At 46.5% G+C, this 17349-nt stretch overlaps 1 protein-coding gene across 4 annotated transcripts in view; it reads left to right on the top strand.

The window, feature by feature from the left end:
• Window positions 1-15032, top strand: part of LOC112265679 (SPRY domain-containing SOCS box protein 4) — a 51290-nt gene extending 36258 nt beyond the window's left edge. For all 4 annotated transcript variants that reach the window (XM_024443214.2, XM_042296342.1, XM_042296340.1 and 1 more), the window contains 2 exons: window positions 4123-4971; window positions 13278-15032. In XM_024443214.2, the coding sequence (XP_024298982.1) occupies window positions 4263-4971; window positions 13278-13405 (837 nt within the window). In that variant the 5' untranslated portion in view covers window positions 4123-4262 and the 3' untranslated portion in view covers window positions 13406-15032. The remainder of the gene's footprint in view (window positions 1-4122; window positions 4972-13277) is intronic.
• The last annotated feature ends 2317 nt before the right edge of the window (window positions 15033-17349 follow it).

Raw genomic sequence — 17349 nt, 5'->3', positions numbered from 1 at the left:
GAGCACGCACCCCTGAGGGGCCCCTGAGGATCCCTGGGAGGACCAGCGTGGCAGATGTGTTGTTACCTACCCTTATCATCTGGGGGCAGCCTGATGGGATGTCCAGGATCCAGTTGCAGAGGGAGGCGTTTAGCCCCAGAGTCCTTAGCTTATTGATGAGCTTTGACGGCACTATGGTGTTGACCGCTGAGCTAAGGTCAATGAATAGCATTCTCATTGAGGGGTTCCATTTGTCTAGGTGGGAAAGGGCAGTGTGGAGTGCAATAGAGAGTGCATGATCTGTTAGGGCGGTATGTAAATTGGAGTGGGTCTAGGGTTTCTGGAATAATGTAGATGTGAGCCATGACCAGCCTTTCAAAGCACTTCATGGCTACAGACGTGAGTGCTACGGGTCAGTAGTCATTTAGGCAGGTTACCTTAGTGTTCTTGGGCACAAGGACTATGGCGGTCTCCTTAAAACATGTTGGTGTTATAGACTTGGACAGGGAGAGGTTTAAAATGTCAGTGAAGATGCTTGCCAGTTGGTCACCGCATGCTCACAGTACACATCCTGGTAATCAGTCTGGCCTCGGGAATGTTGACCTGTTTACAGGTCTTACTCATATCGGCTGCAGAGAACGTGATCACACAGTCTTCTGGAACAGCTGGTGCTCTCATGCACGTTTCAGTGTTATTTGCCTCGAAGCGAACATAGAAGTAGTTTAGCTCATCTGATAGGCTCGTGTCACTGGGCAGTTCTCGGCTGTGCTTCCCTTTTGTAGTCTGTAATGGTTTGCAAGCCCTTCCACGTCCGACGAGCGCCAGAGCCGGTGTAGTACGATTCGATCTTAGTCCTGTATTGATGCTTTGCCCGTTTGATGGTTCATCAGAGGGCATAGCAAGATTTCTCATTAGCTTCCGGGTTAGAGTCCCACTCCTTGAAAGCGGCAGCTCTAGCCTTTAGCTCAGTGCAGATGTTGCCTGTAATCCATGGCTTCTGGTTGGGGTATGTACGTACGGTCACTGTGGGGATGATGTCATTGATGCACTTATTGATGAAGCCAAACACTGATGTGGTGTACTCTTCAATGACATCAAAGAAATCCTGGGACATATTCCAGTCTGTGCTAGCAAAACAGACCTGTAGCTTTTCATCTGACCACTTTTCTTATTGATCAAGTCACTGGTGCTTCCTGCTTTTATTTTTTTGCTTGTATGTCGGAATCAGGATAGATTTATGGTCAGATTTGCCAAATAGGGGATGAGGGAGCTGTATGCGTTGTATCCGTCTCTATGTGTGGAGTAAAGGTGGTGCAGTGATTTAAAAAAAAATATATATATATTTTTTTTTACAAATGTTTCTCTTTAGTTGCACATCTTAACATGCTGATAGAAATTTGGTAAGATGGATTTATGTTTCCCTGTAAGTCCTCGGCTACTAACAGCGCCTCTGGGTGAGCGTTTTCTTGTTGGCTTATAGTGGAATACAGCTCATTCAGTGCGGTCTTAGTGCCAGCATCAGTCTGTGGTGGTATGTAGACAGTTAAGAAAAATGCAGATAAACTCTCTAGGTAGATAGTGTGGTCTACAGCTTATCATTAAATACTCTACCTTAGGTGAGCAAAACTTTGAGACTTTCTTAGATATCGTGCACCAGCTGTTATTTACAAAAATACATAGTCTGCTGCCCTTTGTCTTACCAGACGCCTCTGTTCTGTCCTGCCGATACAGCGTATAACCAGCCATCTGTATGTTATGTCGTCGTTCAGCCAGGACCCCGTGAAGTATAAGTTATTCGTTTGGAATGTCCCGTTGGTAGTTTAATCTTCCGCGTAGGTCATCGATTTTATTTTCAAAAGATTGCACGTTTGCTAGCAGAATGGAAGGAAGTGGGGGTTTATTCAATCGCCTATGAATTCTCAGAAGGCTGCCCGCCCTCTGGCCCCCTTTTCTCCTTCTCCTCATGCAAATGGCGGGATCTGGGCCTGTTCCCAGGAAAGCAGTATATCATTGACGTTGTGTTGCTCGTCGGACTCTGCCAGTCCGTGGTGACTAATTGCAGTTTGGATGTCCAGAAGTTATTTTCGGTCATAAGAGACGGTAGCAGCAACATTATGTACAAAATAAGTTACAAAATGTTAGAAGCAACGCAAAAAAACACAATTCATTAGGAATACGTAAAATGTCAGCCATTTCTACATGTAGAATCACACGAAAATATTGGCAGTCAGATGCCCACCGGTGGGTGGTCCCTAAAACTAATGTTGAACGAACGGCAAATGAGTGCCAGATTGACATTTGTTGTAGTGGGTGCGCTCTTACACTCTCACACCCATCTCCTCCCTTGCACCCATCTCCTATCCTCCACAGCTCAAACTATATTGAAGAGGACAGAGGCCCAGATTAGTATAAAACACCAGATGGTTTGGTGTGTGTGCCTTCACACACTGGCCACATGGGTCAAGAGAACACTCACAACACGCATACAGAGAGACATTACTTCATTCACAGGATGGAGAGACCGACACACACCAGCAGCACATAGGCTCAGAAGTGTGTGCGCGTTGCTAATGCTATTGACATGTGACTGCAGACATCTTGGTAATGAAGTTGAGATCAGCAGGAGAGAATGTCACTCCTTTTCCATTCAATGTTTGTCATGTAATTGTCTGCCTTGATGTTTCTCCCCCCAGGGGTCATAAGATGACGAGTAGCTTCCCTCAGACGAGACAAGCCACTTAACCCGTCTTTAGCACTATCTCCGGCAGCAAGTGTCTGCATGTCATACAACACAGTGTGATCAGTGAGTCTCAGTGGGCCTTATTGCGTTATGCGTTGTGGTAAATAGGACCCTTCATTCCAGCACAAATGGCACCATGAGTCATTTATAAACTTATAAATGAATTAATATGTAATCAAATCACATTTTATTGGTCACATACACGTGTTTAGCAGATGTTATTGCGGATGTGGTGAAATGCTTGTGTTTCTGGTGCCAACAGTGCAGTAATATCTAACAAGTATTGTCTAACAATTTCACAATGTACACAAATCTAATGTAAATGGAAGACGTAGCTTTAATTTGTATAGAGAGAGACAGTGCAATGCAAATGAGGGTTGAAACACACTGGCACATGTGTATTGCTTCGCACAGACAGTAGTTTCAGTGTTTGTTATGTGGTTATTAAATCTGGACCTGCCTCGCCTCCTCTGCCTCGCCTCCTCTGCCTCGCCTCCTCTGCCTCTCTCTGGTGTTTGGGTTGAATGTGACCGCTTCCCACCATTGTGTCCCAGCAGCAGCTCAGCTCTCTCAGGGAGTTGCAGGTTGCCAGTTAAGTGTTCTCTCTCTCTCTGTTCTCTATAAGTGGAGTGGGTCTCTTTCCTCAAACAGGGAGGGAGTATTTGAAACGGTACATTTTGGAACAGGTGGAAACAGATGGAACTCGGTGGGTTTTTGGGAAATGTAGTGGCAGGGTGAATGTGCCAGAGATAGTTATGTAAAATCTGTGGCACGGTAACTGACTGTTTTGACATCTTTGTGGAATGATTTCTCAAATCTTTTTGGTCTTGTTTAGTCTCCACCCAGAGGAATGTTCGTGTTCCATCTAGAATATCCTTCATTTTTAAGAACACACAAAGGCCTTTTCATTGTGCATGTGAGTGACCCCACGTTTGTCATGGTGTGTTTTGTTATACAGTGTTTGGTCTTCTCTGTTCAGTATCTGGTAAGTGTGTGGTTGAGTGACTACGTTTCTGAGGTGGTGGGGCAGTCTCCTCTTGTTTGGTGTGTAGTTTGAACGTTCATGTCTGGTGCCCTTGGAGTGTGAGGCTGCTCAGATGTTCCCTCTTCTTCCAGAGGGCTGGTAGGAACCACAGGGCAACCGGAGGCTGTTTCAGACTGGTACACCTTTCTTCCTCCCCCTCTACTCTTCTGATGTGTTGTGTTTTTAATTTGGGTGAAGGAAGCCTTTTGCAGCTGCATTAGCCTGTCTGTTCGAGAGTTACATTTTCAATATGTGAGGAAAAGGGCTTAAAAAAAAGTGTTTTGTCTTCACACAGCTGCTGTGTGCAACATGAGTTTGGGAAAGTGAGAATATGTCATGATAAAGTCAAGTAATGTTTTCCTCTTTGTCTCTCCTCTAGTTGCGAGTTTCCTCTGACAGTGGACTGAGTGTCTCTGTGAGCGTCTCTCAACCTGGGACGACTGCTCTTCTGGCCACAGCGTCCATGAGGTAACGGCGGGAAGCCCCATACTACCCTCGCTCCATCCCCCCCCTGCAGCGATGGGTCAGAAGATCTCAGGCAGCATCAAGTCAGTGGACGCACGGGGTGAGCCTTCATACCGTCCGGTCCGCCGTGAGCTGCGGGGTCCAGACTTCTGCCGGCCTCCTCGTTTGGACCTGCTTCTGGACATGCCCCCTGCGACCTCTGACCTGCAGCTCCACCACGCCTGGAACCCCGAAGACCGCTCGCTCAACGTCTTTGTCAAGGAGGATGACAAGTTGACCTTCCACCGCCACCCGGTGGCCCAGAGCACCGACTGCATCCGCGGCCAGGTGGGCTACACACGGGGGCTCCATGTCTGGCGGATCCACTGGCCGGTGAGACAACGAGGAACACACGCTGTTGTAGGGGTGGGCACGGCCGACGCTCTTCTACACTCTGTGGGTTACACGGCCCTGGTGGGTTCGGACTGTGAGTCGTGGGGCTGGGACTTGGGCCGGAACAGACTCTACCATGACAGTAAGAACCGGCCGGCCTCCACCTCGGCACCAACATACCCGTGTTTCCTGGAGGCAGACGAGTCGTTTGTTCTGCCAGATGCCCTGCTGGTGGTGCTGGACATGGACGAGGGCTCAATCAGCTTCATGGTGGACGGCCAGTACCTGGGCGTGGCCTTCAGAGGGTTAAAGGGCAAGAGGCTGTACCCCATCGTCAGCGCCGTGTGGGGACACTGTGAGGTCTCCATCCGCTACGTCAATGGACTGGATCGTAAGTCAATGTCCTTATGCCTTGACAGTGGGAAACCTCTCTCTCTCTGGCTGTTTTGCCTTCTGTTTGTTCTGTCTACATTATATTGCGGGGTTTGCTGTAGTCTGTGCTGTGGTTTTGCATACCTCAGTCAGCATAGCATACTCCGACAAGGCTATGTATTCTCTATTACTGTAGCTCAAAGCAACTATAATATCAGCAAGTCAATGCTGCGTTATGCCTTGAGGGCGCTCACTTTCCTTTCTCTCTGGCTCTAGTTTAGAAAACAATAAAGCACAATGTCAAAACCCAGTGACTCATTCACCCATACTCTCCCCATCTCTGAATATAAAACCAAGTTGGAGCGCTCGCTTTTCATTGTTTACTGTGTTGATGAGGGGAGGCAGGCGGGACGAGGGAGGCGTCTGTAGGAAATGTTGAACAGCACAATTATATTGTGTTTGGAGCTGGGGCTTATTTTAGAAGTGCTGAGGCAGCCTCTCGCCCAGGGGAGATTTCTGATGAATCGACATGCGCAGAGCACATGAATATGACCAGTGGGAGGGATGGAAAGATGGAGGGACAGAGCTGGAGGAAGAAAGAGAATGGGGGAAAGGGAGGGAGTGAGATGAAGTGGTTAAGGTTAATAATTATGAATTAAACTTAGTGCTTTTTATTACAATTTCATAGCACTTTAAGCAACAACAAAACAAAATGCAATTTTGTAAAACAGTAGATGGACTGTCATGGCAGGCAGGGTAGTTAGTTAATGGCTTGCATAGTCGGTGCCAGGAGGAAGGCTAGAGTAGAGGCAGTTCAGAGATGAAATGGAGGGAGGTCACATCCAGGGGGTTTCAGATTGGTCCAGAGCCGTTCATCAGGGCGCCCTTGCTGTCGCTGATGCAGCGCTTCTCAGTAGTACCCTCTGAAGTCAGACTCCATGGGTAGAACCCATCCACTACCGATGTGTAGCACCCACCTGGGTGAAGCTACGACACTCAGGAAGGTGTCAGAGAAGCACACTGCACATCAGTCCAGAACAGTCCTCCCTGACGCTAACCACTGGAGACCACTACTGAAAAAGGTTGAAGGAGAAAGACATTTGGATTTAATCATCTGTGTGTCTGTCAGTCAGTCATGGGTTTTGGACATAATGGACTGGAGACGATGAGGCTGTGTGTTGACAGACAGTAAGTGACCGTTTCCTCACTAGGTTAGTCCCAGAGACTCTGTCTGAATAATACTGTAGTAGTGACAGCCTGAGCATGGAGATGCTGTATACCAGTGGTGGCTTACCTTCCTCCTGCAGACCTACTGGATACTGAGATTCTACCAATCAGCTGCTCATCAGGACCTAGATTAGCTGCATCAGCTGTGTTGGAGCTAGAGTTGGCCACTGGTCTCTGTCAATCTATAGCCTCCAGTACACTAATCAGTGGCATGTCAGTACAGCGAGACTAGCTGATAGTGTTTTATACTTCAGACTGCCTGGGTTGACTGTATACAGTTCTGTGTGTAGTGACTGCCTCTGCTACTGTGGAGAGAAAGTGGGGGAGGGCCTGCTGGTGTGTGTTTCTCGGCTCTGATCTATAAAAAGATGCCTTTACCCATAGTAAGCTTACCCATAAGCTCTCTCCTCAGTCAACCCCCCTTAGACGGTCAGACATTAACTACTAATTTTCATGGCCGCAAGCCAGGTGTTTGTGTGAGTTCACGGAAGGGAGCCAGGAGTGGAGTAATTCTGGAGGCAGTCCCAGTGTGGCGCAGAGCTCAATGTCTCGCCTTGCGAAGGAAGGTGTGTGTATTGTGCCCCATACAGTCACCCTCTGTTGCATGGTTTTCTTGTCTCTATCTCACAGACCAACACACTGGGCTGTTTGTGTGGAACGTGTGACATTAATGCATTATTCTATAGCCCATTAGAACACAAGCCCTATTCTTCATCAACTGGTTTACTTTCAAGAGGATAAAGGAGGGGTTTTAGTGTTGGTTTATTATAGGGCATGGGGTTGTCTCACTCTCCCCCCTTCTATTTCTCTCTACCCTTTTTCTCAATTTCTCTCACAATATCCCTCTATTTCTCCAGCTCTCTCTCCCCTCTGCTGTGTTTTCCCAAACTAAATGAAGATGTTAGTTAAGGGAATGAAGTTTTGTAATGTAAGAGAAGCTAATGGAAGCAGCTTCTGAAGCATAACTCTGTCCACCCCATGTCCTTGCTTTGTCACAACTCTGTAGCCTCATTATGTAGGAATCCTGTGTGTGTCATCTTCTCGCTACACTGATGTTAATAGTATTTATTTGTTCTGTAGGAATGCTCCAGAGGAAGGCATGGTATATTATAAATTGGGTAGTTTGGGTACTGGATGCTATTATGGCTGAAACAGCACTTCAGCCAGAGGTATATCAGACAATAAACCACTGGTCTGATGCATGAATTCTATTTATCTTAGTAATCAGTTTATTATAGTAATAAGGCACCTCAGGGGTGTCTGAGAACAACCCTTTCTATTTAAAAAAAAAAAAATGTTACCTTTATTTTACTAGGCAAGTCAGTTAAGAACAAATTCTTATTTTCAATGACTGCCTAGGAACAGTGGGTTAACTGCCTGTTCAGGGGCAGAACGACAGATTTGTACCTTGTCAGCTCGGGGATTCGAACTTGCAACCTTTCGGTTACTAGTCCAACGCTCTAACCACTAGGCTACCATGCCGCCCTTACCACACCCCCCCCCCTGGCCTTATTGCTTAATTATGCTTTGGAAATGGGGCACACGCACAGGAACATGCAGACAGTATATGAGTATGTGTAACAGTATAACTTTAGACCGTCCCCTCGCCCATACCCGGGCGCGAACCAGGGACCCTCTGCACACATCAACAACAGTCACCCACGAAGCATCGTTACCCATCGCTCCACAAAAGCCACGGCCCTTGCAGAGCAAGGGGAACTACTACTTCAAGGTCTCAGAGCAAGTGACGTCACCGATTGAAACGCTATTTAGCGTGCACTGCTAACTAAGCTAGCATTTCACATCCGTTGCATATGCATACACTGAGATGTCAGGCATTGGCTAATATTCCCCAAGGTAGCTTCTCCATGTTTCTGTTTTAGACGCACTGTGGTAAAGGAGTCTTCTCTTTCTCTTGCAATAAAACCATGTGAAGAGAGATGTCCCTCCACTTTTCCATCACTTTCTCAAATTGTCCCTTAACACAGTTAATGCAATTCTCTGATCCTGTCTTTCTCAGCGAACACATAGTTTCTTCTCCACACGACTTTCACACTGATAGAAGCTTTATTGATTTCTTTAGTGTTTCTGTTGCTCCATAAAGCCTGTAAATAGAAAACAATAGGAGAGGGGGTGGGGATCAGGCTGTCCTGCTAGCTATATTCTAATAGCACTGTTCTTCACATACCAAAATGGCACAACACTACAGCCATAGGGAGGTTACCAGCAGCCAAACTCATTCAGAGCTTATTAACAACAGAATGACAAGAGGTGAGCACTTTGCAAAACCTCTGTTACAAATGCACACCATTTCATGCTGGCTCTTTCTCACTCGCTCTCTCCCCCTGATATCTCTTTCTACCTCACTCCCACTCTTTCGTTTACCCTCAAATCCCTGCTTCAATATTTACACTTCTGATCATGTAGGGGAGTTCCCATAGAAACCGTTTAGCTGAATGGGGAGAGGAGACGTTACAGCAAGTGCTGGCTTGGGGAGGGAGATTTAGGCTGGGGATGGTGTGTTGGCTGGGACTGGATCATCTTGGTTGTGAATGGAGGCTCCTCTTGTTTGGAGCCATGAACCTCTGCTGTAAGTCTCCTGATAGTGTGGAGAATAGATTCACAGACAGTGAGTACGCTTACATGAACACTAATAATTTGATATTAAACTGATTATGTCAGCAGGCCAAGTATGGTAATAGTCACAGACACCTTACTCTGCTTATCTGAATTGGTTTAATGTCAAAATCGAGGTAAGCATACAGCGATTTTAAACACACATTTTATTTTGCGATCTTTAGAATGATTAGGACACGTAAACCGCTTGATCAGCATTCCAGTGGTGTGTTTGATCTGCACATGTGCCAGCACCGGGTATTGCAAGCCTCTCTCTTATGCACGAGTGAAGTGAGTTTGGAAAAACAGAGTGTGCATCTTTAGAAATAGTTTTCAGATACAAACTTTATATGTCCGAACTCTGAATATAATAGCCTTCGCAAAAATAACATTGTCACAATGGTAGAACGTTTATTTTCATTTGTGATTTACTGCTGTCAACAGGATTATTAGGGAAATAGTTGTTCTTGCAAAGTATGTAAACGTTTTAAACTATATTAATCTGACTATCCACAATAATGGTGTTGTGTGCATGTAACTGTACTCAATGTCTTGCAGAGGTATAGCAGGCTTTATTATGCTGAGGACCCAAGTGTATAGGGGCACTGCAGGGGTTAGTGGCTAAATGGACTGGATCATTTGCTTCTGTCTGGGAATCAGTGGCTAAACTGACTGGATCATTTGCTTCTGTCTGGGGATCAGTGGCTAAACTGACTGGATCATTTGCTTCTGTCTGGGGATCAGTGGCTAAACTGACTGGATCATTTGCTTCTGTCTGGGAATCAGTGGCTAAATGGACTGGATCATTTGCTTCTGTCTGGGGATCAGTGGCTAAATGGACTGGATCATTTGCTTATGTCTGGGGATCAGTGGCTGGGACATTTGGTTCTGTCTGGTAATAAAGCGCCAACGGACGACTGGTGTCCGTTAGTTCAGTGAGCAATTGGATTCAGCTGAAGTCAGCGATTCAATTTGGATGCTGACATTTCCAATTTGAGAGAGGCTGAGGCTTGCCCTTTCTCTTGCTCTCTCTTCCTCACTGCTGTTTCCATTCGTTATTTCTCACACTCTCCTTGTGATGTCCTTTCTCTCTCTCTCCCCCTGTGATGTTCTGTCTGTCTGATGCGCGCTCTCACTCACTCTCCCTGTGATGTGCTCTTGGGGATTGGTCACTGTTGTACGTTCTTTCCCATGCTTACTTACTGGACAAATCAATCACGCAGGATGAGCTGCTCATTTTATGCATTGACGTCACACACGTCTTGTCACAAGATGGTCATTTTATACATTTGTGTGACACACACTACTTGCCATAATAAGTCAGTTTTTTTTATATATTTTACATCTGACACACACACGCTCCCACTCATGAGGTGGTCATTGGAACTGGTGCACAGTTTGAGATGTTATCCATCTCCACTGGCACAGTTCTCCATATTGATTAGATAAGCTCTGAGTCTGGAATCAACAAGTCCATACTGAATATCCTGACAGCAGGTCAATTGGCATCTCTCCTGGTTGCACGCAAAGACTGAGTCTGAGAGGAAATGAGAGATGGCGGGAGAGATTGATCCGAAACAAAGATGGGGAGAGCTCGAGAAGAAATTGGGACAGCAGGATCAAGATACGTGTGTGGACACCCCTTCAAATTAGCAGATTTGGGTAGTTCAGCCACATCTGTTGCTGACGGGTGTATAAAATCGAGCACACAGGCATGCAATCACCAAGGTCAAACATTGGCAGTAGAACGGCCTTACTGAAGAGCTCAGTGACTTTCAACGTGGCACCGTCATAGGATGCCACCTTTCCAACAAGTCAGTTCGTCAAATTTCTGGCCTGTTAGAGCTTCCCTGATCAACTGTGCTGTTATTTTGAATCGGAATGTCTGAGCAACAACAAGAACTGTTCGTCGGGAGCTTCGGGAAATGGGTTTCCATGGCTGAGCAGCTGCACACAAGCCTAAGATCACCAAGTGTCGGCTGGAGTGGTGTAAAGCTTGCCGCCATTGGACTCTGGAGCAGTGGAAACACATTCTCTGGAGTGATGAATCATGCTTCACCATCTGGCAGTTTGATGGGTAAATCTGGGTTTGGCGGATGCCAGGGGATTGCTACGTACCCCAATGCGTAGTGCCAACTTTAAAGTTTGGAATAATCATCTGGGGCTGTTTTTCATGGTTTGGGCTAGGCCCCTTAGTTCCAGTGAAGGGAAATCTTAACGCTACAGCATACAATGACATTCTAGATGATTCGGTGCTTCCAACTTTGGTAACAGTTAGGGGAAGGCCCTATCCTGTTTTAGCATGACAATGCCCCCGTGCACAAAGCGAGGTCCATATAGAAATGGTTTGTTGAGATCTGTGTGGAAGATCTTGACTGGCCTGCACAGAGCCCTGACCTCAACCCCATCGAACACATGTGCAATGAATTGGAACGCCGACTGAAAGCCAGGTCTAATCATCCAACATCAGTGCCCTACCTCTGTTTCCACCTGAGTGCATGTCTACATACAGGCCTAGAGCATGCTCCCGATTGTCCCAGAACGAGAGCCCTGGACTATACCTGAATCAGACAGACCCAGACAGCATCATATCTGCTTTACTGACACAAACCTGTATCTCACCATTATTAACCGAGCAGTGGGGGAGAGGGGGACTGAGTCAGGGGAGAGAAAGATAGATAGATGGATGGACATAAATGGGATAGGAGGAGAGGGATGGAGATGAAGAAAGTGGCTTGCTTGATATTACTTTCTAGTCCCTTTAACTGAACCACTTCCTGCTAATTTGCTTCCATTAATACTTAATATCACCCTGCCCTGTTTGCTTTCATCCCATGTTTTGAAGTGTAATATGGGTTTTTATGAACCCACATGGCATGCAGTTCAGCAAGCCAAGGCAGACATGCTTCTGCATAGAATACTGACCAACATGTAGCTGTTATTCTCCCATACCTCTCCCTTTTCTGTCTCTTTCTTTGTAAAGACTATTTCAAGCTAATCATGATACCTAAGAGATACGCACCATACAGGTTTCTCCATGCTCATATACGAGTCCTCAACCTGCAAACACACTCACACACCTACATTCACCGGAGCAGTGTGGAGTCTGATAGCTCAGCCAGACTGTTGATTGACAGCAGACATTAACAGACTCCTGCTCAGATTCCCGCTGTTTGATGGGACCACTTGTCGCTGGTGGCAACGCAGGGAGAGGGCGAACCAGCTGGACGATTGGACAGTTTCCAGGAAGCAGCAGCAGCATCATAATTATGATCCCTCCTATGCAATTCCCATAGCTCCACTGAATAACATGCTATGTTACTGTTCCTCTCAATTGACTCAACTATGGCTCTCCATGTTAATAGGCTTACCTTGTTTGTGTGTGTGTTCCTGACACACGGCTACAGTGAGATGATCGTCTTCCTTTAGTAAGCCTAGGTAATGACACACCAGTGTGTGAACTATGTGTGTGCAGGTGGTGAGAGCTACCTTTCACTACGGAGTTCAGAGGTCACCTAATATATCCAGGCTCTCTAACAGGAATTGTAGATTTTACATCCTCCAGGTGGTGCCCAACTGTCTTACGCCCTATGACTGTCTTACGCCCATATAACCATGGAGTCAGACAAACAGAAGAAACATGCAGACAGGAGATTACATCCATCCATCTCCCACAATCCCTCTGCGCAGCAAGTGAGGTGTAGACTGTGACCTGTTTAGCCCGTTAGTGAGTCAGATAGGCAGGCCGGATCCTGGAAGTCGACATCTGGAAGTGCGTGTGTATTTGTCTGCGTGTGTCTAAGGCCTATGTTTTACGGTAGTTTCTTGGAAGTTGAGTCACATCACTTTGCACGTTTCTTTTGGATCTTTGTTAGTTTTAAGAACATTCATTATATGGTGAAATAGATCATGTCAAAAGTCAGCCTGCTTTTGTATCACATCCTTCCTATGGAAACATCTTAGTGTATAATACAGGAGAGTCCAATGTCAGTGTGTCTAATATATTTTGCTGTGTGTTGTCTAGTGGTCATGTAGCTACAAGGGCACCAGTCCATTTAGAGGATTCCCTAGGGTCCCCCTTGACACCACCCACTCTGTCTATTCCAAGCCATGTGGCCAGTGACTCAGCAGATTGTGTATGTGTACTTTAGTGAGGGAGACTGTGTGTTGTGAGCTCCTGAGCATCACCTTCACACGGTGCTCAGGAGAGTGTCTGCTCTGTAAGTCCAGCACAAACAGATGGTCCGGGCAGGTGGACCGGTCAAGTTGACATCCGTGAAGGGCACTCTCATTATCAAAGTTTCTCTGTGGGGAAGATCTCTGACACAAACAAATGCACTTAAAAGCCCTTCTGAGAATGATATCATATTGCTTAGTCTACACCAATATTAAATGCACTCATTGCCATTCCTTCTGAAATAGCATCTATTAAATCTGTGAACATTCCTTTTTTAATGTCCTCTTCTCTCCTGTCTGTCACAGCGGAGCCCCTCCCCCTGATGGACCTGTGCAGGCGAGTGGCCAGGCTGGCTCTGGGGCGGGACCGACTCAACCAGATAGACACCCTCCCTCTGCCAGAGACCCTCAAGAACTACCTCCAGTACCAGTGACCCCACACATTCACCAGGACAACGAACGACTGACTGCTTGACGGCAGCTACATTTCACTACAGTCAACCCCCAAAAATGTAACCCTGACCCATTGGACATCTACTCAGGATAATGATGATGGTCTGGAGGAAGCCTATGAAGGAGTTCCGAGTTTCTTTTTAGGATTTGTCTGTTTTTTAAATTTGTTTTTATTTTATTTGCTCACTGCTGTGATGGTTGATGGACAGAGGGACGATTAACGGAAGAAGGGGGGTGGGCTTGAGACTGGACTGTAGCGGAAGTGTCGGGCTATGATGCTGACTTCTCATTGGGTATATGGGTCTGTAGTGCTTCTAGAATATGTGCCTGGAGGAACAGGGCGTTTGGGGATGATGCATATAGACATCATACATAGTTACTGTATAACTATACAGATTCTCTGGAAGGCTCTCGGAACATCTAGATATTTATATTTAGACCCTATAGCAGGCTCCACTGAGACTCACCAGCCCCTAGCCACAGGGAGTTAGATATTTATATTTAGACCCTATAGCAGGCTCCACTGAGACTCACCAGCCCCTAGCCACAGGGAGTTAGATATTTATATTTAGACCCTATAGCAGGCTCCACTGAGACTCACCAGCCCCTAGCCACAGGGAGTTAGATATTTATATTTAGACCCTATAGCAGGCTCCACTGAGACTCACCAACCCCTAGCCACAGGGAGTTAGATATTTATATTTAGACCCTATAGCAGGCTCCACTGAGACTCACCATCCCCTAGCCACAGGAAGTTAGATATTTATATTTAGACCCTATAGCAGGCTCCACTGAGACTCACCAGCCGCTAGCCACAGGGAGTTAGATATTTATATTTAGACCCTATAGCAGGCTCCACTGAGACTCACCAGCCCCTAGCCACAGGGAGTTAGATATTTATATTTAGACCCTATAGCAGGCTCCACTGAGACTCACCAGCCCCTAGCCACAGGGAGTTAGAGGATGGAAAACACACAGGCAGGAAAACATCCTTGAATGCATGCATATGCAAACACTCGCTCATGCTCAGAGGGGCTCTTTTCAGTGTGAGTAGCTTGAGGTTTTATGCATGTGTGGGTTGGTGCGTGTCGGCCTTGCTCCGCAACAGGCAACCCGAGGCATCAGTCAGACCCACTCTGACCCCACTGAGTTTGGGGACACTGCAGCCCTGATATATTTTAGTGCCCTGCTGCACTACACCTCCCTCTCAACTGGCAGTCTCTTTATTTATCAGCGGATTTCATTAGGTCTCTGTCTGGGTGAGTGACTGGGTCTCAAATGGCACCCTATTCCCTACATAGTACACTACGTTTGATCAGCCTGATCAGGAGTGCACTACGTTTGATCAGCCTGATCAGGAGTGCACTACGTCGGGATAGGGTGCCGTTGTGGACATACCCTGGGATGTTGTCAGTCAGTCTGTGTGTTGAAGTTGATCAGAGGGCCAATCTGCTATTACGGTTTATGTGCCTGCGCAGAGAAAGCACACGACACCTCTGTCACAGGAGACTTTAAAAAAAATGTATATGCTGCTTTGTTTTTTCACTCCTCCTGTTCTTAACCCGATGGTGATATTCCTCTTTTAAATACATTTTCTCTTTTTATGAATGAGGCTTTTGTTTATTTCTATTGTATTAAGATCTATTTGCTGAACAGGAAGTGACCCGGTTGAGACAGGAAGTCTCGCTGAGAGAGACAGGAAGTCTCGCTGAGAGAGACAGGAAGTCTCGCTGAGAGAGACAGGAAGTCTCGCTGAGAGAGACAGGAAGTCTCGCTGAGAGAGACAGGAAGTCTCGCTGAGAGAGACTGGAAGTCTCGCTGAGAGAGACTGGAAGTCTCGCTGAGAGAGACTGGAAGTCTCGCTGAGAGGCTCCACTGAGAAGTCTCGCTGAGAGAGACTGGAAGTCTCGCTGAGAGAGACTGGAAGTCTCGCTGAGAGAGACTGGAAGTCTCGCTGAGGGAGAGACTGGAAGTCTCGCTGAGAGAGACTGGAAGTCTCGCTGAGAGAGACTGGAAGTCTCGCTGAGAGAGACTGGAAGTCTCGCTGAGAGAGACTGGAAGTCTCGCTGAAAGAGACTGGAAGTCTTTTCGCTGAGAGAGACTGGAAGTCTCGCTGAGAGAGGCACTGGAAGTCTCTGCTGAGAGAGACTGAATATTTTAGTCTCTGCTGAGAGAGACTGGAAGTCTCGCTGATCAGAGACAGGAAGTCTCGCTGAGAGAGACTGGAAGTCTCGCTGAGAGAGACTGGAAGTCTCGCTGAGAGAGACTGGAAGTCTCGCTGAGAGAGACTGGAAGTCTCGCTGAGAGAGACTGGAAGTCTCGCTGAGAGAGACTGGAAGTCTCGCTGAGAGAGACTGGAAGTCTCGCTGAGAGAGACTGGAAGTCTCGCTGAGAGAGACTGGAAGTCTCGCTGAGAGAGACTGGAAGTCTCGCTGAGAGAGACTGGAAGTCTCGCTGAGAGAGACTGATCGAGGAATGTGCTGCGATGAGCATCTTTTTAAATGTGAATTAAAAAAAACTGAACCCAACATACTGTTTTTTTCCCCAATTGGACCTACTGTCACCTCAGCGTGTCACTGTCATCCAAATGAAGGGAAGTCACAATGCTGCCCAGCACCTTCACACACTAAGCCTTTGAACCAAAACTATAGTATTGAATTTCTCTAACTGTGATTTAAAATCTGATGCTGTAGTTGGCTGCATGTATTTGATATTTAGTCTCATTAATGTTTTGTGATCCTGATGTCCCATGGGGCAGGTAGGCTGAACAGAGCCTGTTGCGATCACAGTTCAGACAAAGCAGCTTTACTATTCAAAAAACCCTTCATGGTTTACAGCATAAATCTGTCTCTGATCATACTGTAGGAAAATCACACCAGGGCGAGTGCGTGCGCTCACCAGGACGAGAGCGCCAAGCAACAGCAAAGTGGTCATGATGAGATGATTTAACGCAAGTGGTGAGTGTGGTTTTTAGGGAAGGAAAAATGTCCCTAAATGGTTACAATCATCCTCCCTCTAGGAAGGCTTGGTAAGGATGGTCTTGCAGGGCCATAGTTACCGGGCCATAGTTACCTGCCCATTACCAGAAGGGTACATAACTGGTGTTCTACCACATGGATCTCAGGCGAAGGCTTTTGTGCTGAAATTAAGGTTGAGAAGTGAGGATGAGAACAGGTTTTGGGGCATGACGCCGGACACCACAATTCGTGAGGCTAAAACCAGGTATTGGAATATCGACTCCGTAATGAATTTACTCCCTCGTGGAAACGTAGGATCAAATCAGGATAAAAACTGAAGTTGTTTGACCTGTTTAAAAGGGGCTTATCCTTGATACACCCTGTTTCTTGAGTGTGTTGTGGCAGCTGCACTGCTATGATTACAATTGAGCTCTAGTCTATCCAGTTGACTGGGGTATAATCTTACAACGGTGGCTATTGGCTCCTTTCCGTAATCTTCTCCCTACTCAACCCATTTATTTCGCCCCACCACTCACCCTTTCCAAGCAGCTTTCCATCATCCATATTATTACTGTCTGCGCTCTCCTCCTTTTTCTTATGTCTGTTCTTTCCATCACTTTCATAATGAAAGGTGTAATCTCTCCCCTCACCTGTCTATTCTACTGCATTCACACTCCATGATGTCCTATCAACATTCCTCTCACTCTTCTCCCTACTTTACCTCCCTCATCCTGTAGTGAGTGACATGTAGGGGGGAGGTGGGGGGGAGAATGTAGCGGTTGAAGGGCTGTTGTCTTGCATGGAGGGAAGATGAAGAAATGTATACTCGTTTAGTTATTTTCTTCTGCAGAGCGTGGTGTAAAAGTTCTCTAAGGCAGATCAAATGAATGAGTGCTTGACTTCTCAAAGCTAAACTTCTCTTTGACCTATTTTAATGATCTTTAAACAACGGGTAGACTCCCCATAGT

This window comes from Oncorhynchus tshawytscha, linkage group LG13 (assembly GCF_018296145.1).
Source record: "Oncorhynchus tshawytscha isolate Ot180627B linkage group LG13, Otsh_v2.0, whole genome shotgun sequence".
Lineage (NCBI taxonomy): Eukaryota > Metazoa > Chordata > Actinopteri > Salmoniformes > Salmonidae > Oncorhynchus > Oncorhynchus tshawytscha.
This window is presented reverse-complemented; position numbering and strand designations above follow the sequence as displayed.